General features: G+C 38.1%; 1 protein-coding gene across 4 annotated transcripts; it reads right to left on the minus strand.

Moving 5' to 3' along the window:
- Positions 1-743: 743 nt before the first annotated feature.
- RWDD1 (RWD domain containing 1) lies at positions 744-27,146 on the minus strand. 4 transcript variants are annotated; one of them, XM_082406242.1, is made up of 9 exons: positions 26,730-26,869; positions 25,345-25,472; positions 24,218-24,328; positions 19,100-19,165; positions 17,146-17,276; positions 15,100-15,243; positions 14,268-14,400; positions 13,688-13,750; positions 744-3,749 (listed from the first exon to the last, which is right to left on the minus strand). In XM_082406242.1, exons 6-9 carry the CDS (start codon positions 15,223-15,225, stop codon positions 3,628-3,630), a joined length of 444 nt encoding a protein of 147 aa, XP_082262368.1. In that variant the 5' UTR covers positions 15,226-15,243; positions 17,146-17,276; positions 19,100-19,165; positions 24,218-24,328; positions 25,345-25,472; positions 26,730-26,869; the 3' UTR covers positions 744-3,627. The 4 variants fall into 4 exon arrangements, with proteins under 4 accessions (XP_082262368.1, XP_082262369.1, XP_082262366.1 ...); XM_082406243.1 differs by lacking the exon at positions 24,218-24,328; XM_082406240.1 differs by lacking the exons at positions 24,218-24,328; positions 25,345-25,472 and having other exon boundaries at positions 26,730-27,030.

The raw sequence follows: 27,146 nt of genomic DNA on the forward strand, positions 1-27,146 counted from the left end.
AAAATATATATGCAGAGACACTTCCTATTTCTATTCTATTCTCAAATAGAATCCCATAATATCAGATAATAATAGCATGGAAAACATTAAATGCATACCTTTATTAGCATCAATATTTACCTTTTAAAACAAATACCTTTAGTAACAGATCCTAATGTCTTAAGGGCCTTTAGATCAATAGAGATGGATCACTCTGATACTTTAAAAACAAAATTTATGTCAGAAGATACATCCAAATTAAAATCAATAAGTTTTTTAAACTTTCTCTCAAAAGTACAGGTGGAAAATGTTCTAGATCCATATTTTCAAAACAGTCAGAGTTCCACAACAATAAATCTATTAATGATACCACCAAATTTGGAGTATAATTCATTTTCATTTAATGATTATATCACATTTAAATAAGCTTGGACTGGTATGAGTAAAGCCAGTGACCTATTTTTTAATGTCTTGGGCGTGTGGCAGCAGCCCACACTCCAGTAATTTCATGTCCTTAATTACTTTACCTTAACTGTTTGGCTGGTAGTAATATGGCTTCATTTTGTTTGTCCACTGAGCACTTTCATTTATGCAAAGAAGCCCACTTTACCTGAAAAAGTAGTTTCTTTTCCTGGTCTTCCTACCTAATGTTCTTTGGGATGAAGGCCATAGGACCCTGAGAACCTTTTTGAAACAGCAAGGACGACGGTCAGGTGAGGGAGGCACTTACCTCGGGTGCAAAATTTAAGGAGATGCATAAAATTCAACAAAGATAAATAATACTTTAATGCAGCATTTAAAAAATAAAAATCAATGTAAAAATCCATGATAAATGAATTATCCATATTTTAAATAATTGTTGATTTTTCCTTTTAGCTCAGGTGCCATTATGGCTTTGCACAGCACTGTGAAATTTTTGATTCGATAACCCTTTACAATAGTCTTGAAACTTCCCCAGCATTTTCCCATCTTTTATTCATGGAGGGGATTTAGTACATTTGGAATCCAACTCACCCCCCTTCTTTCAAGTCCTTTGATGAGTTTGCCCAAGAAAGGTGACATGAAAAAGAAACCTATAGACTTCACAGTACACCTTTTGGCAACATTCTGTCATCTCTGTTACTCAGACACAGGTCCTAAGGCAGCAAACAAACTAGTGTCATTCACATTTACCCATTTATATGAATTCACACTCCATGTGTCATCTGTGGAAAACTTTCCCTGTCACTTCAGACCTCAATGGTCTAACATTGCTCCCGACAGTTCTTGAACTGTGTGACTCATTCTGACCCTAATCATACAATCCCTACGATTGCTGCCTGTCATGTATGTTCTCTGAAAGACCAACACTGGGAGCTACTTGCAGTAGTTTACTTACTATCTGTTTGCACCTTCATAACACCTAACAACCAGCTAGCACATAAATATTGAAAACCCACAATTTCCTTTCTTCTGGAATCCAATACATCTCTTTACTTCTTGGCACATATATCTTGGGAGTTTGTGACAGTACAGTCAATAATCCCATCCTTTCCACTGATAAGAGATGTTACTGATATCTCTCTTGGTTTTACCTCAACTAGGAAATGTTCATGTAACCTTTTAGACGTGTTACCTTAGATTAGTATTTATTCACTTATTTTCCTAAGTCATCCTTGCTGCCAGAAGGGTAACCTTTTAGATGTGTTACCTTAGATGAGTATTTATCCACTTTTTTTCCCCTAAGGCATGCTTGCTGCCAGAAGAATGTGAAGTAAAGCAGAACCTAGAAGCATTACTCAAAGTTGCAGACGGCAAATAGAATATTTCTTTGAACTCTTATATTTTATCTTTAAAATGCATAAGCACCTTGCATACTATTCCAACAATTAGGTGCCTACTCAGTGCCATTGTTCCAGGGATACAGCAATGAATACAAATATTTGTGTATGTTTTTAACTTAATAATATTGTATACAAGTTAACACAAGTAGAAAAACCAAAACAAAAATTATCCCAAATCCAAGAGCAAAACTGATAATTCAAGGTGGGCCAATTATTGCTTCAAATACCACCAGTCATGCTGTTACACATCCAGGAATTATGTGTGCTCCAGTTTCAGAAGCAGAGTCTTTGGTTAATTCCCAGAATACAAAGCCAACAGTAAAGTTAATTTTTACTCTGGGTGAAAATATTTGGGATTATCGTTAGAACTAATCAGGTTGTCTTCATTTCCATTTCATTAGGTTCTACCTACATTCTGAAATGACAAAGGTGGTTATTCAATATCTGTAGAAAATGTATAAGCCTTAGACTTTAAAAAATTATGTGAGGGTCAAGTGTAATCATTCTTGATACTTCAAGGTCAAGTCTCCATTGACCTCATACTACACTGCTCACGACTGCTTTTCTCAACTGAACCACTCTGTCAGGTTCTTATGCAATTGCTGATCAGCTGCAGAAAGGACCTCTCCTTAGGAAAAGCAAAATCTCACGTAACAAACTTTTGGACTTCTCTATGCATAGAAATACTGAACATTACTGCTATTCCTCTTTATTGGTCAGGATCAAGGTGGGTGAAAAGCATTAAATTCCTCAATGATAGTTTTGTCTTAACTTTATTTTAATCATAAGGTCTGACTTCAAAAATCAACATGGATTGATATTGCTGTGTTTGTGGGTATATAGTATTTCTGAATGGAGGAAGCTATTTGTAATAGCACAAGTGATTTCCTATTGCGGTTAAGATTCAATCCTCCAGAACTGCAATGACTGGATAACTTGCATGAAGCCTGGCTCTCCTACCTGGAGCCCCCAAGTCGATCATTCCAAATTATCACAAAGGTCTAATGTGTGCATGAATGTGGATGTGTGGTACTCTTGCAGATAGTGTACAATTCCAAGAATTCAAACCACTTCAGACTGGTTAATTAGAAAAGTGGGGAAAATTACAATTTATAGACTTGACAACTGTAGGACAGTAGTTCTTCATCAGGAGTGTGCATCACAATCACCTGTGTCACAGGTATGAGATTTCACTGTTTCAAAACTCAGACTGAGGCTCAGTGTTTATTAACCTCCACTGAGAAGGGACTAGGAGTGCACACTTTTTAATAACTCCAAAGATGATTCTGATTCAGATACTACTATAGGACTAAAGTCCATTTTACTCCTGACTATAAAATGGGCTTCTGGTTTTGTTAAGACTTAAATTTATTATGCCCGAAGGCTAGAATTCAGAAGGTTTAATGCTCTGTTTGCCTCAGTCTTCTAATATTTTATATGAATGACAACCCTTAGAATTCAAAAGTCACCAGTCTCTAGCACAGAAATTCCAAGTTATTCCAATATATTCCAATATATTCCTTGCATATAAACCCACACCTGGGTACAGCAACAGCTGACCTTCCAGTCTTGGTGTTTTAGGCAGAATTTCTCTCCAACACTAAATGATTTTAAACATGTGGCCTTCTTCCCACCAATAAGAGGAATTGAACATTTTATATCTGAAATTTTAAGATCAGTTTATTAAGTTCAATGATGAAAGCCATCAGAAGAATATTCTCCTGAAAATTATTTTTTCTTAGAAAAAAGAAAGGAAAATCAACACCCTCTTAGCGTAGCCACAGATGCTATGGCAGTCAAGCCTCTCCGAAGACGGGACAGTCCATTAGTCGGTCAAGTCACTCTCCCGGTCAGCAGGATTGTAGTCCGGATCATCCTCATCATCCTCCAGCTCCAAGTCATCCATTTCCTGGAACAAAGACTCATCTACCTCCACGTTGTTTCCAGCTGCAAAAGACAGAAGATTTACCCTGCAGTCTTACACTCAGAAATAAAAGATACAACCCAATGGCAGTACCAAACAGAGACTTCTTAAATGTGCATCGGAGGTGCAAGTGACGAAATCCTGAACTACTACTCATACCAGCAGTGATCTGCATTGGTCAGCAGAGACTCACACATTTTAAGAGCAACTTCATGCTTCCAGTTCATAGTCTAAAGAATCCAGCTACAAAAAAAAAAGCCATTCTAGAATGAATTATTTATGATCTGGCATGTTATAAGTTGAAGACAATGATGATACAAAGTTGATTATCACTGACCATGAGACCTGTACCAAGAGTTTATCTCTTCCAATCCTGGAGATATATACATCATTAAAGCTCAACTATACTTATAATTAATTGGCAAATTTGATCTTCACTCTCACCCACTTCCCCTGTAACCAGTGGTATGCCTTTCTAAGATTCCAAATGTCTAAGCCCTATAGGCAGTAACACCCAGGCTTTGTATGAAACATCTTCCCTCTTCAGTCTATCTGTAGTAAATAAAGTAGGATATTACAGTGCTCTGAAATCACCAAACATTGTTTACCTTCTTTCCCTCTCAGACTCTAGTCCACTGACATTCAACTCAACGAGAAGGAGTCTTGCTTCATGCCTAAGAGCAGTTCAGTAATAAAATATAATTTGTTAAGTCCAAGCCGAAGAATAACTGACTCAGCCTGGGAGAAGTAGTGAAGCCCTCACAGAGCAGAGGACATCTGAAATATCTTCATGATAAATTTGAATCCAACCAGAAGAAAAGGAGCCAGGATGAAGCAATTCTAGGTAGGTTATGCAAAGGCAGAGAGAAGAGCTAAGACCTTGAATACTTCTAAGTGGAACACAAGATTCTTGAGGAAAAACATCTGGAGATAACACAGATGAAGGCCAAATTGAAGGACTGTGCAGGTCAACCTCTCCCTCTAAGCAGCAGAGAACCACCAGAGGATTGTATAGAGAGAAATGGCATGATTACACGTGGGTTTTAGAACTACCACCTCAGAGGTGGTGACTACAAGGTAGGTAAGGGCACCAGGAGGAAGAGACTGAGGCAGGGAAATAATTTATGAAGCTATTACTAAAGTCCCGTTGAAAAATAACAAAACTTTCAAATTAGGAGGAAAGAGCTGAAAAGACATTTCAGAGGCAGAATCAACAGAGAGCTTCTGGTAAGTTACTGGATATAAGGAGACACTTGATCCATTAGACAGGGAAAAGAGTCAAAAATGAGTAAAGACAATAAAACTTTTAAAGTTCAAGAGAGAATGAGACTAAACTTTCTGGATCTAAAATTTCTCAACAAAATAGAAAGTAAAATAAGCTCCTAAGCTCCTAAAATGAGAGGGAAGATAGATGAAGATATCCTTGTTTTCTGTTTTGCAGGTTTTGGTTTTGGATTTTTTTTTTTTTTTTTTTTGGAGACTAAAAATCTTAGAACAAGAATGTAATAAGACATTAAAAAAAAAAAAATTGCTCAGTGTCAGTTGGAGCACAGCTCAGGTTAAGAAGCATGATTTAGCAGTGGGCCACCTCAACAGATAGTTGATTCTTAACCTTCTTAACCTTTTCCAGAAGGTAGTCCAGGAACAAGGTCGAAAGGCCAGATGCTAGAGAATCCCCAGCTGGCATAATGGGCATGACAGAAGGATGATGAAGTACAGAACCCAGGGAGCTACTGGAGGGGTGACTGAGTAAGGAGCTCAGTTTAAGAGATACACATAGGGCTCAAGCTCCATGAGGGCAGGGAAATCTGTCTAAATTGTTCTCTGCTGTATCCTCAGCGGCCAGGACAGTGCCTGCCTTACAGGGATGCAATAAATATTTGTGGATGGATGGACAATGGATGGACAAAGACAGCAAGAGCATAAGGGTCAAGATAAACAAGAAAAAGAAAGCACAAGGGACTAGAGGTTCCAAAGACAGTGAGAGTGAAATAAAATGTACGACTTTTGGTTAGTTCTACGTTTGAGGTTTTTATAAAGCTCCATGACAGACCATAGATTTATGATACTAGAAATTTGAAGAAAACAGGTCACTTGAGTCATAGTGACCTGGTTAACTAGTTGTTAAGAGGCAAATGTGATCATATTGTTTATCTATTGCTATCTTTGATGTTGCTTAAGTTATCATAAAACTTTAAAAAATACATTGCTGGGGGGAGACCTTCAAGATGGTGGAAGAGTAAGACGCGGAGATCACCTTCCTTCCCACAAATACATCAGAAATACATCTACATGTGGAACAACTCCTACAGAACACCTACTGAACGCTGGCAGAAGATCTCAGACTTCCCAAAAGGCAAGAAACACCCCACATACCCGGGTAGGGCAAAAGAAAAAAGAAAAAACAGAGACAAAAGAATAGGGATGGAACCTGCACCAGTGGGAGGGAGCTGTGAAGGAGGAAAGGTTTCCACACACTAGGAAGCCCCTTCGCGGGCGAAGACTGCAGGTGGCGGATGGGGGAGCTTCAGAGCCACAGAGGACAGTGCAGCAACAGGGGTGCGGAGGGCAAAGCAGAGAGATTCCCACACAGAGGATTGGTGCCGACCTGCACTCACCAGCCCGAGAGGCTTGTCTGCTCACCTGCCGGGGCGGGCAGGGGCGGGGAGCGGAGGCTCAGACTTCAGAGGTCAGATCCCAGGGAGAAGACTGGGATTGGCTGCGTGAACACAGCCTGAAGGGGGCTAGTGCGCCACAGCTAGCCGGGAGGGAGTTCAGGAAAAAGTCTGGAACTGCCTAAGAGGCGAGAGACCATTATTTTGGGGTACACAGGAGAAGGGATTCAGAGCACTGCCTAAACGAGCTCCAGAGACGGGCACGAGCCGCGGCTATCAGCGCGGACCCCAGAGACGGGCATGAGACGCTAAGGCTGCTGCTGCCACCACCAAAAAGCCTGTGAGCAAGCACAAGTCACTCTCCACACCTCCCCTCCCGGGAGCCTGTGCAGCCCGCCACTGCCAAGGTTCCGTGATCCATGGACAACTTCCCGGGAGAACACACGGCATGCCTCAGGCTGGTGCAATGTCACGCGGGCCTCTGCTGCCGCAGGCTCACCCCACATCCGTACCCCTCCCTCCCCCCGGCCTGGGTGAGCCAGAGCCCCCTAATCAGCTGCTCCTTTAACCCCATCCTGTCTGAGCGAAGAACAGACGCCCGCAGGCGACCTACACGCAGAGGCGGGTCCAAATCAAAAGCTGAACCCCAGGAGCTGTGCGAACAAAGAAGAGAAAGGGAAATCTCTCCCAGCAGCCTCAGGAGCAGCGGATTAAATCTCCACAGTCAACTTGATGTACCCTGCATCTGTGGAATACCTGAATAGACAACGAATCATCCCAAATTGAGACGGTGGACTTTGGGAGCAACAATATATATATTTTTATCCTTTTTCTCTTTTTGTGAGTGTGTATGTGTATGCTTCTGTGTGTGATTTTGTCTGTATAGCTTTGCTTTTACCATTTGTCCTAGGGTTCTGTCTGTCTGGGTTTTTTTGTTTTGTTTTGTTTTTAGTATAGTTTTTAGCACTTGTTATCATTGGTGGATTTGTTTTTTGGTTTGGTTGCTCTTTTCCTTCTTTCTTTTTCTCTCTTTCTCTCTCTCTCTCTCTCCTTTCCTCCCTCCTTCCCTCCCTCTCTCCCTTGCTCTCTCTCTCTCTTTCTTTCTTTCTGGCTGACAGGGTCTTGGTGCTCCAGCCAGGTGTCAGGCCTGTGACTCTGAGGTGGGAGAACGGAGTTCAGGACATTGGTCCACCAGAGACCTCCCAGCTCCAAGTAATATCAAATGGTGAAAGCTATCCCAGAGATCACCATCTCAACGCTAAGACCCAGCTCCACTCAATGACCAGCAAGCTACAGTGCTGGACACCCTATGCCAAACAACTAGCATGACAGAGACACAACCCCATCCATTAGCAGAGAGGCTGCCTAAAATCATAATAAGGTCACAGACTCCCCAAAACACACCACCGGACACAGACCTGCCCAACAGAAAGACAAGATCCAGCCTCATCCACCAGAACACAACCTCTAGTCCCCTCCACCAGGAAGCCTACACAACCCACTGAACCAACCTTAGCCACTGGGGCCAGACACCAAAAACAACAGGAACTACGAACCTGCGGCCTGCGAAAAGGAGATCACAAACACAGTAAATTAAGCAAAATGAGAAGACAGAGAAGCACACAGCAGATGAAGGAGCAAGGTAAAAACCCACCAGACCAAACAAAGGAGGAGGAAAGAGGCAGTCTACCTGAAAAAGAATTAAGTGTAATGATAGTAAAGATGATCCAAAATCTTGAAAATAGAATCGAGAAAATACAAGAAACGTTCAACAAGGACGTAGAAGAACTAAAGAGTAAACAAACAATGATGAACAACACAATAAATGAAATTAAAAATTCTCTAGAAGGACTCAATAGCAGAATAACTGAGGCAGAAGAATGGATAAGTGACCTGGAAAATAAAATAGTGGAAATAACTACCACAGAGCAGAATAAAGAAAAAAGAATGAAAAGAATTGAAGACAGTCTCAGAGACCTCAGGGACAACACTAAACATACCAACATTCAAATTATAGGGGTCTGAAAAGAAGAAGAGAAAAAGAAAGGGGCTGAGAAAATATTTGAAGAGATTATAGTTGAAAACTTCCCTAATATGGGAAAGGAAATAGTTAATCAAGTACAGGAAGAACAGAGAGTCCCATACAGGATAAATCCAAGGAGAAACATGCCAAGACACATATTAATCAAACTATCAAAAATTACATACAAAGAAAAAATATTAAAAGCAGCAAGGGAGGGCTTCCCTAGTGGCGCAGTGGTTAAGAATCTGCCTGCCAAAGCAGGGGACACGGGTTTCAGCCCTGGTCTGGGAAGATCCCACATGCCGCAGAGCAACTAGGCCCATGAGCCACAACTACTGAGCCTGCGCGTCTGGAGCCTGTGCTCCGCAACAAAAGAGGCCACAATAGTGAGAGGCCCGCGCACCGCGATGAAGAGTGGCCCCCACTTGCCGCAACTAGAGAAAGCCCACGCACAGAAACGAAGACCCAACACAGGCAAAAATAAATTAATTAATTAATTTACAAAAAAAAAAAAAGCAGCAAGGGAAAAGCAACAAATAACATTAAAGGGAATCCCCATACGGTTAACAGCTGATATTTCAGCAGAAACTCTACAAGCCAGAAGGGAGTGGCAGGACATATTTAAAGTGAGGAAAGGGAAAAACCTATAACCAAGACTACTCTACCCAGCAAGGAACTCATTCAGATTTGACGGAGAAATTAAAACCTTTACAGACGAGCAAAAGCTAAGATAATTCAGCACCACCAAACCAGCTTTACAACAAACGCTAAAGGAACTTACCTGGGTAGGAAACACAAGAGAAGGAAAAGATCTACAATAACAAACCCAAAACAACTAAGAAAATGGTAATAGGAACATACATATCGATAATTACCCTAAATGTAAAGGGATTAAATGCTCCAACCAAAAGACAAAGATTGTCTGAATGGATACAAAAACAAGACCCGTATATATGCTGTCTACAAGAGACCCACTTCAGACCTAGGGACACGTATAGACTGAAAGTGAGGGGATGGAAAAAGATATTCCATGCAAATAGAAATCAAAAGAAAGCTGGAGTAGCAATTCTCATATCAGACAAAATAGACTTTAAAATAAAGACTATTACAAGAGACAAAGAGGGACACTACATAATGCTCAAGGCATCAATCCAAGAAGAAGATATAACAATTGTAAATATTTATGCACCCAACATAGGAGCATCTCAATACATAAGGCAAATGCTAACAGCCATAATAAGAGGGGAAATTGACAGTAACATGATAATAGTAGGGGACGTTAACACCCCACTATCACCAATGGATAGATCATCCAAAATGAAAATAAATAAGGAAACACAAGCTTTAAATGATACATTAAACAAGATGGACTTAATTGATATTTATAGGACATTCCATCCAAAATAACAGAATACACTTTCTTCTCAAGTGCTCATGGAACATTCTCCAGGATAGATCATATCTTGGATCACAAATCAAGCCTTGGTAAATTTAAGAATATTGAAATCATATCAAGTATCTTTTCCGACCACAACGCTATGAGACTAACTAGATATCAATTACAGAAAAAATATCTGTAAAAAATACAAACACATGGAGGCTAAACAACACACTACTTAATAACCAAGAGATCACTGAAGAAATCAAAGAGGAAATCAAAAACTACCTAGAAACAAACGACAATGAAAACACGATGGCTCAAAACCTATGGGATGCAGCAAAAGCAGTTATAAGAAGGAAGTTCATAGCAATACAATCCTACCTCAAGAAAAAAGAAACATCTCAAATAAACAACCTAAACTTACACCTAAAGCAATTAGAAAAAGAAGAACAAAAAACCCCCAAAGTTACCAGAAGGAAAGTAATCATAAAGATCAGATCAGAAATAAATAAAAAAGAAATGAAGGAAACAATAGCAAAGATCAATAAAACTAAAAGCTGGTTCTTTGAGAAGATAAAATTGATAAACCATTAGCCAGACTTACCAAGAAAAAAAGGGAGAAGACTCAAATCAATAGAATTAGAAATGAAAAAGGAGAAGTAATAACTGACACTGCAGAAATACAAAGGATTATGAGAGATAACTACAAGCAACTATATGCCAATAAAATGGAAGAAACGGACAAATTCTTCGAAAAGCACAACCTTCCAAGACTGAACCAGGAAGAAATAGAAAATATAGACAGACCAATCACAAGCACTGAAATTGAAATTGTGTTTAAAAATCTTCCAACAAACAAAAGCCCAGGACCAGATGGCTTCACAGGCGAATTCTATCAAACATTTAGAGAAAAGCTAACACCTATCCTTCTCAAACTCTACCAAAATATAGCAGAGGGAGGAACACTCCCAAACTCATTCTATGAGGCCACCATCACCCTGATACCAAAACCAGACAAGGATGTCACAAAGAAAGAAAACTATAGGTCAATATCACTGATGAACATAGATGCAAAAATCCTCAACAAAATACTAGCAAACAGAATCCAACAGCACATTAAAAGGATCATACACCATGATCAAGTGGGGTTTATCCCAGGAATGCAAGGATTCTTCAATATACGCAAATCAATCAATGCGATACACCATATTAACAAATTGAAGAATAAAAACCATATGATCATCTCAATAGATGCAGAAAAAGCTTTTGTCAAAATTCAACAGCCATTTATGATAAAAAACCATCCAGAAAGCAGACATAGAGGGAACTTATCTCAACATAATAAAGGCCATATATATATATTTATGATAAAAACCATCCAGAAAGCAGGCACAGAGGGAACTTACCTCAACATGATAAAGGCCATATATATATATTTATGATAAAAACCATCCAGAAAGCAGGCACAGAGGGAACTTACCTCAACATAATAAAGGCCACATATGACAAACCCACAGCCAACATCATTCTCAGTGGTGAAAAACTGAAACCATTTCCACTAAGATCAGGAACAAGAGAAGGTTGCCTATTCTCACCCCTATTAACCTAGTTTTCGAATTTTTAGCCACAGCAATCAGAGAAGAAATAAAAGGAATCCAAATCAGAAAAGAAGAAATAAAACTGTCACTGTTTGCAGATGACATGATACTATACATAGTGAATCCTAAAGATGCTACCAGAAAACTACTAGAGCTAATCAATGAATTTGGTAAAGTAGCAGGATACAAAATTAATGCACAGAAATCTCTTGCATTCCTATACACTAATGATGAAAAATCTGAAAGAGAAATTAAGGAAATACTCCCATTTACCACTGCAACAAAAAGAATAAAATACCTAGGAATAAACCTACCTAAGAGGACAAAAGACCTGTATGCAGAAAACTATAAGACACTGACGAAAGAAATTAAAGATGATACAAACAGATGGAGAGATATACCATGTTCTTGGATTGGAAGAATCAACACTGTGAAAATGACTATACTACCCAAAGCAATCTACAGAGTCGATGCAATCCCTATCAAACTACCAATGGCATTTTTCACAGAACTAGAACAAAATATTTCACAATTTGTATGGAAACACAAAAGACCCCGAAGAGCCAAAGCAATTTTGAGAAAGAAAAACGGAGCTGGAGGAATCAGGCTCCGGACTTCAGGCTATACTACAAATCTACAGTAATCTACACAGTATGTACTGGCACAAAAACAGAAGTATAGATCAATGGAACAGGACAGAAAGCCCAGAGCTAAACGCACGCACATATGGTCACCTTACCTTTGACAAAGGAGGCAAGAATGTATAATGGAGAAAAGACAGCCTCTTCAATAAGTGGTGGTGGGAAAACTGGACAGCTACATGTAAAAGAATAAAATTAGAACACTCCCTAACACCATACACAAAAATAAACTCAAAATGGATTAAAGACCTAAATGTAAGGCCAGACACTATAAAACTCTTAGAGGAAAACACAGGAAGAACACTCTATGACATTAATCACAGCAAGATCTTTTTTGACCCTCCTCCTAGAGAAATGGAAATAAAAACAAAAATAAACAGATGGGACTTAATGAAACTTAAAAGCTTTTGCACAGCAAAGGAAACTATAAATGAGACGAAAAGACAACCCTCAGAATGGGAGAAAATATTTGCAAATGAAGCAACTGACAAATGATTAATCTCCAAAATTTACAAGCAGCTCAATATCAAAAAAACAAACAACCCTATCCAAAACTGGACAGAAGACCTAAACAGACGTTTCTCCAAAGAAGATATACAGATTGCCAACAAACACATGAAAGAATGCTCAACACCACTAATCATTAGAGAAATGCACAATCAAAACTACAATGAGGTATTATCTCACACCAGTCAGAATGGCCATCATCAAAAAATCTACAAACAATAAATGCTGGAGAGGGTGTGGAGAAAAGGGAACCCTCTTGCACTGTTGGTGGGAATGTAAATTGATACAGCCACTATGGAGAACAGTATGGAGGTTCCTTAAAAAACTAAAAATAGAACTACCATATGACCCAGCAATCCCACTTTGGGGATATACTCTGAGAAAACCATAATTCAAAAAGAGTCATGTACCACAATGTTCATTGCAGCTGTATTTACAATAGCCAGGACATGGAAGCAACCTAACTGTCCATCGACAGATGAATGGATAAAGAAGATGTGGCACATATATACAATGGAATATAACTCAGCCATAAAAAGAAACGAAATTGAGTTATTTGTAGTGAGGTGGATGGACCTAGAGTCTGTCATACAGAGTGAAGTAAGTCAGAAAGAGAGAAACAAACACCGTATGCTAACACATATATAAGGAATCTAAAAAAAAAATGGTTCTGATGAACCTAGGGGCAGGATAGGAATAAAGACACGGACATAGAGAATGGACTTGAGGACACGGGGAGGTGGAAGGGTAAGCCGGGATGAAGTGAGAGAGTGTCATGGATTTATATATACTATGAAATGTAAAATAGATAGCTAATGGGAAGCAGCCGCTTAGCACAGGGAGATCAGCTCGGTGCTTTGTGACCACCTAGAAGGGTGGGATAGGGAGGGTGGGAGGGAGATACAAGAGGGAGGGGATATGAGGATATATGTATATGTATAGCTAATTCACTTTGTTATAAAGCAGAAACTTACACACCATTGTAAAGCAATTATACTCCAATAAAGATGTTATAAAAAAAAATACTTTGCTGTAGTTTAATGTATAAATTGATCAAACATGAGAATTTATTCTTCAAAATGTGTTTCTTTATAGCCTTGGGAGGAAAAACTTACATTAAGTTACCACTATGATTTTTATGGTTTAACGTTAAAAACAGCACATTATGTACATGTGGAATTCTAACATTATCTTACCATCTTCCAAGAACTGAATATCAGATGTGTCGAGATTATGATCTGTTTCAAATAGCTGTCTCCCTAAAAGAAATAAACATATTTAACTCGAATGGCATACTTTTCCTCCATCTTCCCTACAATGCTTTAAACAGTAGAATAATATAAACAAGTTATAAAAAAACAAGTCTTAAAACCTGTTTTTCCTGTGAATTTCAATCAATTTATGAACTTAGTGAGTAGCTCAGAGGCATATGAAATGTATTTGCATTAAAATGGAACAAGTGAAAGCCTAATCTGCCTCAGAGTCCTAGAAAAACAAACGGGTTTGACTCTACCACTCCTAAGGCTTGTGATCCTAAAAGTCACGGTAGTTGTATCTTAAGATCTATCCACTCCAATATTTAGATGAAAGATAAGCCATAAAAATTAATTATAATTATGTGTGAAGAAACATCACCATATGGAGAGAACGCTTTCTCTTTTTGCCCTAGATGCCTAAGTATATTATTTTCTTATAGAAATCTGTCCAAATGATCTTCTTGCTATATAAGAAATAATATAGGAGGGCTTAAAGGGAACGGGATATGAGGGGTCATACCACTTAATTTATTTTTTCCTGCTTGTTCTTCTTCTTTCATTCGTTTCTTTTTAATTTCCAAGAGTTCTGCATCAAACTTGGCCTTCCAACTTAAGAAATTCTCGATTGTAACAGGAGTGCCATGGAATAATTGCTTAGAAAAGAAAAGACACATCACCAGATAAATGCTACAACGGTTAGAAAATAAAGCCTAATGATCTTCTAGACAAATGAATACAGCCACTTACAGGAAAAACAGAAAAATGGTTTCAAGTTTAAAATATTTAGTCTGGTTTCTGCCTGCATTGGCTACTCTCATTGGTTTTGGCAATTTACTCTGGAAAAGTCCTTTTTAAATTTTTATTACAAAAAAGCAAAGATAATATGTAATGTGTCCCCATTGCTATTCACTGTTAAGAAGAAAGTTGCTACTGTCAATATCAATATGTTTAAATACACATCAATTCATAACACTAACATCATTGTTTATCTTTTTTACTTCATTTTAGGATCTAAGGTTTTCTTTACATTTACTAAATATTTAAATCACTCTGGTGGAGGCTTTATAATTCTAAACTCTCTACCGTAAATGAAACAGTTTATATTTCTTGATTTTACCTGCATGAGCTTTATGAACCTTTAACTAACTGATTATTAATCATTATTTTGCCATGCACACCAACTAAATGAGGGACCTTCTAAAATTTTACTTAGTAAAGCTTTATTAAAATTTACTTGTGCTTCTTTTTGTGATTCCCCCCAAATTACTGAAATTTCCAAAAGCAAAACCCAAAAAAAACCCCAAAAAACAGATTTAAAGAATAATGAAAGAAAACATGACTTTTAAATATACCTTTTCAGCTTCTTCTGCTTCTTTTTCTTTTTGTTTTTTTTCTTCTTCTCGTCTAGTTTTTATTTGATCTACTATTTCATTTAATTTTTCTTGCACGGCTGTCACTAAAGTAAAGATCATCACCATACCAAGGTTTTCTTCTGCCTATGTAACCAAAAATGAAAAAAAGGTTGTAGTGAGAAACATAATTCTCAGAAAAATAAAAATAACTAACTAACAAGTGGGGGAAAAAAGGTGTTTCAGCATAATCACTACACTCCATACGTTTATAACATGATTACTAATTCAGTTACACCATAAGTCTGGACTCTTGGATCACTTAAGAATTAAGCATATATATATAAAAATAACATCTTAAATTTTAAAAAGTCTTGTAATTTGCTGTATTCAACCTAAAACAGAGAAAAAAAGAAATTTCAATAAGTTCTATGTAATAATCATAAATGTAGGTAGAATTCAGAAAACCTTTTTCTACAGTAGCTAGCAACATCAGTTCTCCAGCATGTTTTCATCATTTTAGTTTTAAACCATTACGAATAGAAAGAAAAAAAGATACATAAAGATAAATCATAAAAGTACCTACATTCTTTATTGTTGTACTATATTAGAAAATCACTTTGCCCTCAAAATTCAGTCCATTGTCAGAGCTCTTAAAATACCCTTAAAGAACTAAAATAATGATAACATACTGGAGAACTGATAGTGCTAGCTACTGTAGGAAAAAGTTTTCTGAATTCGCACCAAAATGTTATTAGGCATTTATACCTGACTGGTGACATTAAGGGTAATCTTTATTTTCTTCTTCATTATTTTCTGTATTTTCTGAGTTTTCTATAATATAAATTTATTATTTTGATAACTAAAAATTAATATAACTACTTTTAGGGGAAAAATACAACTATGTGCTCTATCTCTGATCTCAGGTGAGTATCAGAAAGAAATCAAAACTTTCTTTTCGAAAGAAAGGAGTATAAATGAAATATAAAATGCATATTAACAAAATCATTCAGATCAAATAACTTACATTAATATATGACTGACTGAATACAGTATATTGTTCCAGGCTCTCTGCAATGTTTTTACAAGAAGCATATTAAACCAAATATATAGAATTAATATAACTTCACACTGGGTAACGGAGTGAACAGGGCCCAGGATCAGCATAAATTAATGTCTGATATATCCTTTCCCTCTTCATTCTCTAATAGCTCCAGATATTTTTAAAATGTCAGCATTTAGAGCACCTATAGTCCTTGAAATAATACAAGTCACATTTATGATGGAGACATGTTTTCTGTCAGTTCTTCTTAGAAAACAAACAAAATCAGGACTTCTGCTTTTTAAGATGGTGGAGTAAGATTTTACTTGCCCTCCCTACTCCCTACTCTGAAGATCCCATGAAAACTCTCTACCCAAGCAAGAGAGAGCTTTAAATATCCCCCACGCCCAGACTGTGAGTAGCCCATCCCATCACAGAACTAGCCAGGTAAGAACTTTCTGATACCCATCTTTTTCTTCCACACAACACCTCCTCTTGGAAGGGTCATAAACCATTGTTGCTGTTTGTAAGCTTAGAGAGCAGGATAGGAAAGAAAAAAAATCAATCACCACTCCTCTTACCAAATTATAGGCAACTAGCCTGCAAAAGGTCAAAGGGGTTAGGAGTTTTAATTTTTTTTTAAGTTGGAATTTTTAAGTGCACATGGGACTAGGCATTCTGAGAAGAAAATTTTAACTGTGTTTATAACTTAGAGTACCTAATCAGACTTTTTATCACCTACAAGTCACAGGGTTAACTGAGTTTCAAACAAGGGTATAGGAAGAACTTCTCTTACTCAAATTTTAAAGGTACAGTGGGAAACAAAAATAAAGATGCTTTGTGAATATATATACACACACACACATCATGAATTTTGCTTGTTCAAAACACTTGTTATACATATTGCTTGTTATACATATTTAATAGCGTTTTCTGACTCTTAACATTACTGTATAATATTTAAGGCCAATAAAATAATGCCATTACAAAACTTGTTATTTCCTTACCTGTAATGCTAATAATTTTAAAATGTCTGAGACATCATTATCATCTAGATTTAACTGAGAGAATATTTCATAAAGGGGAGCTTCATCTGGGTATTTTTCACTGTATGTAAACTTGAGGGTAGTCTGGACAGCTAAAGACACAAGATAAGAGATTGATATGAATACCTTAAAATGTAAAGTACAGAGAGGTCAACATCTTTGTTGAATCAGTAATTAATTTACAATGTGTCAATGAAAAGTAGCACAACAGATTTTCCTGCAAAGAAAAACAAGGTTACTATGAGACCAGATAGATAATTACTAACATAAACAACATGCACCACAAATATAAGTGAAAACAAATCATAGGGATACCAAAGATCACTTCTAACACATGAAACACATCTACTACTTATGAGTACTTTATCATATTGCACATCAGAGAAAGAGAATGAAGAACAAATTCATTTTAAAACTCTCCTTAAGATGAACAAAAGGCACTGAATATAACACATAGAAAAAGTACTACCTTAGGCTCATTTTCAGGCCTCTACCAGAGCCAGCTCCAGTGCAGAAGATCTGACTTTAGCCCTGAAGTCCATACTGCTATCTGCACAATGCCAGCAGGGCATCGCTAAGGGGTTGCTAGAGTACACAGCTGTGAACTGGACAGTCTGAGAGGTTGTCTGAGAAACTTTTAACCTGACTCATCCATACATGCTCCCCCAGTCTTTTGGCCTGTGCCAATTCACAGATCTGACACTGGTATAGGTGTGAGATTCTTACAGGCGCATTAGTGCAAAGTATCTCTCTGCTACCTAGCATGATGAATTCTCAATTTCACCAACTAAGCAGTAGGGCTAAACATTTTCTGTTAAAACTTACTAGTCAAAATGACCCTTTGTCTAGATTTTGCTTTTCCTGTAACTCACATTTTAATTATTAAAACCTCCTGATTTTGATGATTTTAACTGAAATCTAGATTTCTCTCCATGGGAATGAAAAAAAAAACACCTCAAAATGTGCTGGCTTGATATTTTAATTTTTGTGTATGACGTTAACAAAGAAGTTTATATAATTATATATAAATATATATAAATATCTATCTATATAAATATATGTAAATAACTGTATCCAACAGCTTTTTAATTCAGATTTCAGTAATATCAATACTAACCTCATTTTCAATTCTACAAGAATTGAGTTATCAAATGATACCACTAAAACGGTATTATTGAATACCTATGACAGAATTTTAGTTGACAGGAAAAAAAAAATCCTTGGGGTTAACACCAACTTATATAACATTCTTATCAAATTACAATATTAACTGAACTGGACTAAACGCAGAAAAGAACTTAAGACACTCTTCCCCCAACATGTACCAAACTTAAATTAATTTTAATTTATTAGTTTTATAGCTCCTTTATTTCAATTTGTATATTTGTCTTAGTTCTACACTTGTATAATATTGGTTTTTATTTGGTTTTACGTATACACATACTTAAATAACAGTACAATATCCATTCTAAACAGAGAGGGGAAAAATGCAGATAGGTATTTATCCGACCCAATTTATAACAGCAAATGTCCAGTAAACAATCTAAATATCCAAAAAGGAGAAAGTCCATGCTATGCCAAGGAATACCACACAACCACTAAATTACGTGTGCATGCCAAGTGTTCTTGACAAATATGTCCTACCTTTTTTTTATCTGCTATATTGTTAATGTTTCTGTTTCACTTTTAAGAATTAAGCTTACTGTCAGAATACATCTCCTTGACTTCCTCTTTGTTTCTCTAGAAGTCATTATTCCATAGTAAATACTGACTAGAAATATGTAACATTCATACTAAATTCTTAACAGCACCTTAGCACCTCCACACATGCAATGTCCAACACAATGGCTGCAGAATGAATAAAATTCCCGAGAGAAGGGCTTAGAAAACCTAAAGTATTTTTGGTTAGACTTACTTTCATCATTTTCTCCAGCCTCAGATGTCACAGTAATGGTGAAGCTGGGTGGATTTTCTGATAATACTGCAAGAAATTATACACAGAGGTTAAGTTATTAAGATGCTTCTTAAGGCACATGCTTTTCCTTATGAGCAAAATATCAATATCCAGTCCTGGAAACTGATCCCTAGCCTGTATTTCCATTTCCATAAATACAGACTGAATAAAACAATTCAAACAATAAAACGTCCAACAATTTCTATTTAAATCTAGGGTTTTCTTTAATCTGGGGGAAAAAATACCTATAATAGATACCCTCTTTGAGTTTTATCAAATCAATTAAAATAAGTAATTTACTTTTTAATTCAAAATTTCCACCTATACATGGAAAATTACATTCTAAAAAATTTCCAAATGAGACAGCAAAAAAAAAAAAAAAAATTGATGTTTCTCATCAGAACCTACCCTCTCATAAATATTCAGTATTATCACCAATTTTTATACTTATATATTCTGAAATATAATTCAGAATCTCCATGACAAACAGTAAATATTAATTTGTTAGTCTGTGTCTTCTAGCTCTCTCTTTCTTCTATATCATCTCTAGAACCAAGCTTTATTCTTTCACAAATTATTGAAAATCTACCATCTTTCATGGAATTACAAAATTATCCATGAATCCAAGTATCAAATTACTTATAATTTGTTAAGCAAGACATGTCAATCAACATTTACATAAATAAGAAAGCTTTATATGCTATTTTGCAGCCTTATGTCTATCTGATACTATTTACCTGTTTATGATCTATTCCCCCACAAGAATACTGTAAAAACTCTGAGAACTCCTAGATCAGTGCCTGGCAGTATCTAGAAACTCAATAAAGTTTGGCTCAATGAAAGAGCTAAACTAATATTCAGAACCATTAGATGACTAAACAAGGAAAATTCAAGTCACCATTGATTGCTGCTAAGTCCACAAGAAAAGTCTGTGCTTCACTTCAGGCCTGGGAAGCCCTGACCCCGGTGCAGCTCAGCAGCCTCTTTCGGACGTGAAAGAGTAAGGGGATCTCTGAAGAAATCACCACAAAAACTACTCAGCTTTTCCTATTCGAGAACTTCTGAAGTCTTCATAAATAAATGAATTATCAATAAAATGAATTATCAATAAAAGTTTCAGGGGACTTCCCTGGCAGTCCAGTGGTTAAGACTCCGGCGCTTCCACCACAGGGGGCGCGGGTTCGACCTCTGGTGGGGGAACTAAGATCCCACATGCCATGCGGCACGGCCAAAATGTTAAAAAAAAAAAATTCAAGACATAGTCCCTCATTTTAACTGAAGTTTAAAAGTACTTGAAGCAATGATGAACATCTATGATTAGTGCAAAGGTGTTTGTCAGGAACATAAGAGACTCACTGGACTCATATTTTAATAGGCCTCAGGCAGTCCAGTCTATGCTGAAAAAGTCCCTAAAAGGTAATTATAATAAAGCTTTTATAATATGATTGGCCCTACCTTTTTTCTAACAAACGTGTGTAAAATATATTTGATGTACTTCATTCCCACTTCTTTTCATGACCAACCTTAGCATTTACATGTCATGAAATATAAACATTGCAACTGTAGAAATAAGGGTTCAACTCAATGACATTCCAACTTATTATCATTTTCCAGGGCTCCATGAGGCTGTAATTTGGCGGTTACTTATAACCAGTAACAACAGCTAACATTTATTGAGCATTACTTTGCACCTGTGCTGTTCTATGCATTTACACAAAGATCCTTTACTTCTCACGTCAAAATCGTGCTTTTATACTGTTACCATATTTCACCAAGTTTAAGATGCCATCAATTATGTGATGCACCCTACTTTATGTACCACTAAGAAAGAAAAAAGAAACTGCCAATTAAACTATGATATGTAATCAATTATAAGACAAATTCATATTTCAGAAATGTTTACATGTAAAATTATGCCTTCGAATCAGTTAAATATAGTATCATCCCAATTTTATAAATGTGGAAACTGAGATAAAAGAGCTATATAGCCAGTAACTGGCAGGACTGAATATAAACTGTATAGAGTTTCATTTAAAAAGAAAAAAAATTTTTCCAGCTGAGAAATTCCAGCGAAGTCATTTGAGCTAGGTTGTGAATTAAGGCATACTGGTAAATAGAGATGGAGAAAAGGAATGCAGGATAGAGTAACATGGCAAAGGGTATAATGGTGCAAAAGCTTAAGGAATATGCAAGGAATTAGAAATTATTCCACTAGTGAATGTATATGCGGTGAATAAAACAAGTTGAAAATACACAGCTGAAAGTTTAGTGTGGACAGTGATAGCTTTCTTTAGCAGAAGTAGTAAGGTCAGAATTCTATTTCTAAACATAGAAGATAAATCTAGCCACAGTGCATAAAATGGAAGGGGAAAAACAAGACTAGATGCAGGATGAAACTTGATAGTTACTGAAATTGTCTCAGCAAAGTTAATGAGGTTCTGAACTAGGCTGGTAGCAATGGGAATAGCAGAGAACAGGGAGAAATCTAGGATGGTGATGGGTGACAACTTGAATTTGCAGGCAGTGCCACTAACAAAAACCAGAAATAGAAAAGAAAAACCAGATGTATTTGAAGAACACAGGGTACTTTCATTTGGAGGTATCAAGTATGCAATCAGAAATGGGCAAATGGAGCTAAAGAGAGTTGGGCTTTAATTTAATTTGGGATCATCCACAGAGAGGTGATAGCTAAAGCCATTCGACTAAATGAAATCACCAGAGAGAATACAGAGAGAAAAATAAGGGCCAATGTCAGCTATGTAAGGGATCTTAAATTTGCGGAACAAAAGCAAAAGGAGGAAAAAGTGCCAAAGGTTAAAAGAAAAGGAGCAGCCATGACAGGTAAAAACAAACTCAAGAGAAGCCTATTTTATTTGTGAAGCCACCTAAGTACCGAGAGATCCAGCTCTGACGTGGCAGTGTCTACGTGCTGTATGTGTCTGAGTAGCTGTTGGTGGGGGTAATGGGGAATGAACCACTGGCCTGTAAGATCATATCTAAATCCCTAACAAGGCTCTTTGTGATCTGGTCCCTGCGTACTTGTCAGGTCTCATTTTCCGTGACTCTCACTTTACTTTCTAGCCATACCCAGCTACTTGTCCTTTGAACACATCTGGCTCTCACAGAGTCATGCTTCTGCACATGTGCCCCATCCCCCAGTCTCATTCACATAACTCATCACCCCTCAGCTCTCCAAAACAACTCAGAACATCCCCTCTCCCTTTGCTGTGGCTGCATTCTATATGAACCTCCATGAAAGAATCACCACATTGTGTTGTAAATTATTTATCTGATGCCTTTTCCCAAGAGATTGAGCTTCTAACAATACGTATACTAAATATTTGGTAAATGAGGAACCCATGTGGTAAATGAGGACATGGGAATGCCAGCAAGAACATCACTGAACTGCCTGACCTTGGGAGCTAGACAGAACAGGGAGGCAAGATGAACAAGAAAGAAGCTGATAAACTATCAAACCATGAGAATTCATGATGAGAGGCATGTTCACTAAAAGCATGGGAATGAAAAACCAAAGGGCTACAAAGCTTAGAGAAAGAAAGAGGAATTTCAGAGGCCAAAATTTTAAAGATGGCCCATCCAAGCTGTGGCTATGGCCCCATGCAGTTGGAGGAAATGGAAATCAAAACTGTTCGTTGATAAAGACAGGAGTTATGAAGCCATGTTATTAGAAGAATCCACAACTAAGATGGTAAATTTCTAGTAAAGAGTATCGTATATTTGTTTAACAGTTATAAAGTTTTTACACTTACATTATTCCTTATTAAATAGATATGGAAACTGAGGCTTGGAGAGGTTATATGATTTGTCCAAGGACAAAGAGCTGATACGCATTCCAACAAACTGCCATTACAGAGAGAAAATTGTGAACCAGGAACAAACAAACAAAAATACTGGAGAACACTGCTAATATCCATTCTCCCCTTCTTCCAGTTATACCATTTTTAATTGATCATACTGCCCACCCAGAATGAAGACCGTCTTTCCCAGCGTCCCTTCCAGTTAGGTCTCACCAAATGACTGAGTTCCAGCTAATGGGATAGAAAGAAATAAGCCCTTTGATAGTTTTGAGGAAATTTCCTTAAGAAACTGCTGTCTTTTACTTCTTCTTCTTTTTTTTTTCCTTCATTCCTTTATCTATCCTACTGCCTGGAAAAGGAATGCTGCCATCTTCACCATGAGCATGAGACTACATCTTAGGGATGACAAAGAACTAAGAAGCAGCCTGGGTCTCTGAAGAATTATTGCACCAGAGTTACACATCTATCGTTTATGTGCAAGAGCAATTAACTTTTACCTTTTTAAAACCAGTTATTTGGGGTTTTCTATCATAGCTTAACCTAATTTAAAAAAAAAAATGGAAAAGGAATAATATTCCAAAGCTTAGAGGTTACTAAAATTGGGAAACTTACTGAATTGAACTTGCAAAGATGAATTATTCCTGAGTTCTCATGAAGCAATAATCCTATCCCAATGCATTACACACTGTGAGTTGGGACGAGTTGAGGAAAGATTAGCTTTCACTAGAGACCAGACTTCCACCACTGTGAGTGGATCAAAATACTTTTGAGAAAAAGAATAAGGTTGTTGGGCATTGCGGAAGGAACCAGTGGAGGAGCAGAAGTGTTAGGTGATATAGGGGCAGATGATGGTAAACTAGACAGAATTTAGGATTTTGTAAAGAGCAGAGAACATGGAGGTAGTAGCTGAAAGGTACACTAACAGGACACACAAATGACACTAAGGTTTTCACAAAGAACCAGATCAGCTCATGTTAAAATAAGTCCTTTTGGGTCTTAGAAAGTGACTGTCCTAGAAAAACTGCTTTCACAAGATGACTTCTGCCCCATCTTTAAGATGCAATTTTAACTGTTAAGCTCATGGGTGTTACTTAGAGGTACTAACATAAGCAACTACAGGATTACGTACCCCTCTTTGTAAGATCAAACAGAATTAAGGGAACCTGACTTTTGTTTAGCCTAAAGCTAACCAATTTGTTCCAACAAAACACCCGATAGCCAGGATTTTGATACAGAAATGGAAATAACCAAATTCAACTACCTTAGCAGGACCTTGTCAAGTGAAGCACTGAAGGAGAATGTGGTATCAGGAAAGTCCATTTATATTTTGGGAGACTAGTTGTTAGGAGGACTGGATCAATGTGCAGTCAAGCTACAGAATAGGCACAAAGAAGAAACTGTATTATGATCTGTTATATTTCACAACAAATGCAACATGGGGCCAAAAGTTCTCTGCAAATAGTCAAGCAACAATTCTAAAGTCAGGTTAGGTCTATGTGCCTAGGACTATGGCTGGCTGAATTGTGCCTCTTCAGCATCCACAAGGGGGTCATGATGTACTTAACAAAGGCTTCTCTGTCAGCACTCTACCACGTACTTAAAAAAAAGTATTTACCAAATCTAATATTCAATGTGATTCAAAATGACATTTGAAAACTACAAATTAGTGTTCCTTGGCAAACTGACACAACCAAGTTCCCTTTCTGAAACCTGGTATGAAAATATTAAAGTATGAAATCATCAACACAAAAGAAAGCTGTAAAACAGTAAACCTTGCAAATCCTCAAAATTTCAAGACCAAACATGGAAATATATGATTCCAAAGTCCTCTGCCTTTTCCTTGAGGTATCATACAGAACTTGATCAAAGTTCCTAAGGAACTATAAATCAAGACATCTCATTTTAATTTACTTAATGCAACTGTAGGAATGCTGATAGGAATTAGAGACAGATGGGCTCAGCTGACACTGCAGAATACTTGATGCGTCAAAGATTCACACGTTGTCTTCCATTACCCTGGCTCAGAATCCTCAAGCACTTTTGCATCTGACAAGAATTTCACATACTGAACTATATCAGAGCTTAGTACAATTTGAAAGAACCATCCAATGATTCTAGGGTTAAAAATGTATCACTGTCATAAATGTTTATGTGCACAGTACTTAATGAATGATACCTTATGCCCAAAGAAATGAAAACAACAGCACATCTTATGCTTTCTTAACTCTGCCTACACTGTGTTCATGCCTGTTACATTTCCAATGTACTAGAAATGACCAAACGTCATGATTAAGAATATATCCGACAACTGACCCTATATTCTATTTTATTTAGACATTGATATATAAGCAAGGATAGATAAGGGAGCCAGACTCCATACACACTCACCCAGTTAATGACACTCTCAAACCCCTCTTCACTCATCCCCTTAATATCCTCACAGCACAGTTGTACTGCTGTTGAGAGAGAACATGAACAGGACTGGAGCTATACAGGGGTAGCTGAGAGACATCTGCCTGTTGGCAAAGCAGAACAAAATTTGCTACCATTGCAAGCAGTGATCAAAGGGTAGAGCTAAGAAAACTAAGCTAAACAATGAAAAGGGAGTTTATGAGTTAAAATAACATTACCTTACACTCTGAATTCTGACAATCAGTGATGGACAACACTCAAAGGAAGGGATAGGGAAGGTAAATCCCACAAACCTAGGCTATACTCGCTCATACTGGCTTTATTAGATCACCTCTCAAAAACTGAGTGTAAAGTGAGAGAAGCCATATTGATATGGTTATCTTGCAGCATTTTCAGAATCATCTGAAGGCTTAATACTGAAGAATTCTCTTCCTTTAAAATATACCAAATGAACTTCTCATTAATATTTTACATATTTTAGCCCAACTTACCAAGTAATCTTCTGCTGCCCCTCATCCCAGCTGGAGCTGGATCCCAAGCCCCAGACCTTACTCTTATTACCAGTCCTGCCACTAACTTGCTGGCCAACCCAGAGCAAGCACTTACCTCTCCTGAGCCTCCACTACCTTGCTGCTAGCAAGAGGAAGCCAGGCCTGATGACGTCTGATATCCTACTATTGGTCTAATTACCTGTGATCTTACAGTGGACCTGAACTTTGGGCCACCTCATTCATGGGGCATTCTGCAGAATATCAGAATGTAAAAAAAAAAAAAAAAAAAAAAAAAAGAACGAAAGAAAGAAGAGAAAAGAAAAACGACAAACTTCAGGGACAACGCTACTCTCAAAACGGATTCTGGGTAACTTTGAGAATTCTGAATCCCACAAACTTTAAAACACCATCGTCTGAAAAACAGCTTCTACCTGAACAGAGGTGAAAATGTGAAAACTCACACTTCTGCGGCTCTGGAAAGACTACTCCCACTTGGAGTATCTATATTCGTGTATTTCACTAAACCTCGAGTATCTATATTCGTGTATTTCACTAAACCTCGGGCTGCTGTTAAGTGACAATGAAACCCTCTGGTTTTGCCCCCGACTGAATTCCAGGCCCGAGACTCCAGGGACCTCGCCAGCCTCGCCCGGACTTTCAGATTTCAGGGAACAAGCGAAGAAGAGAAAACAGCCGTGGAGTTACTCGTAGATGCCTGAACCCTTGAGGAGAAGTCGAGAAGAGGGCGCGGTGGCCACACGGCCTCTCCGTTCCCTTCTCCATCCTGGCCCGGGATGCCGAGGGCCGTGGAGGTGGCGGCCGGTCCCACTCCACCCCGAGGAGCTGCGGGCCCGCGGCCGCGGAAGTCACCTGTGAAGGAGTCAGGGTAGATGGACTCCAGAGCCTCCAGCTCGTTGCGCTGCTCCTCGCCGTAATCTGTCATCGCGGCCCTCGCTGCAGCCCATGGATCGCCCAGACACCCAGGCGGCGCGCAGCAGCCGGGACCGCGGCGCGCTGGGAGAGCAGGCAGCTGCCGGGCGGGCGCAGGCGCAGAGTCCCCGGCTGAGAGGCCGGAGGCCCAAAGCCAGGCTAGGCCTGCTGAGCCGCAGCCCAGCGCCTGCCTCCGCCTGCTCCCTAGTTCCGCGTTCGACTCGTTGGGCCTGGCCGGTGGGCCGCCTGTCCCACGCCCGCTCGGGATTTGCAGGGATGGGGAAGATACCCGGTCTGGCATTTGCCACGGACACCTAAGGATTGGTTCCTGGGCTTTGCAGGGTCTGAGCCTGAGAA

The sequence above is a fragment of the Balaenoptera borealis genome (genome assembly GCF_965194805.1).
Source record: "Balaenoptera borealis genome assembly, chromosome: 9".
In the NCBI taxonomy this organism is placed as follows: Eukaryota; Metazoa; Chordata; class Mammalia; order Artiodactyla; family Balaenopteridae; genus Balaenoptera; species Balaenoptera borealis.

Bases quoted from the DNA above. Each gene is read 5' to 3' on its own strand.
- RWDD1 (XM_082406241.1), bottom strand. From the start codon at position 27,090: ATGCCAGACCGGGTATCTTCCCCATCCCTGCAAATCCCGAGCGGGCGT. The intron at 15,244-17,145 runs GTAAGGAAATAA...TTGGTTACATAG, and splicing joins TAAAATTATTAGCATTACAG to GCAGAAGAAAACCTTGGTAT. The intron at 14,401-15,099 runs GTATATTTAAAA...TTCTTTTCTAAG, and splicing joins AAGCAGAAGAAGCTGAAAAG to CAATTATTCCATGGCACTCC.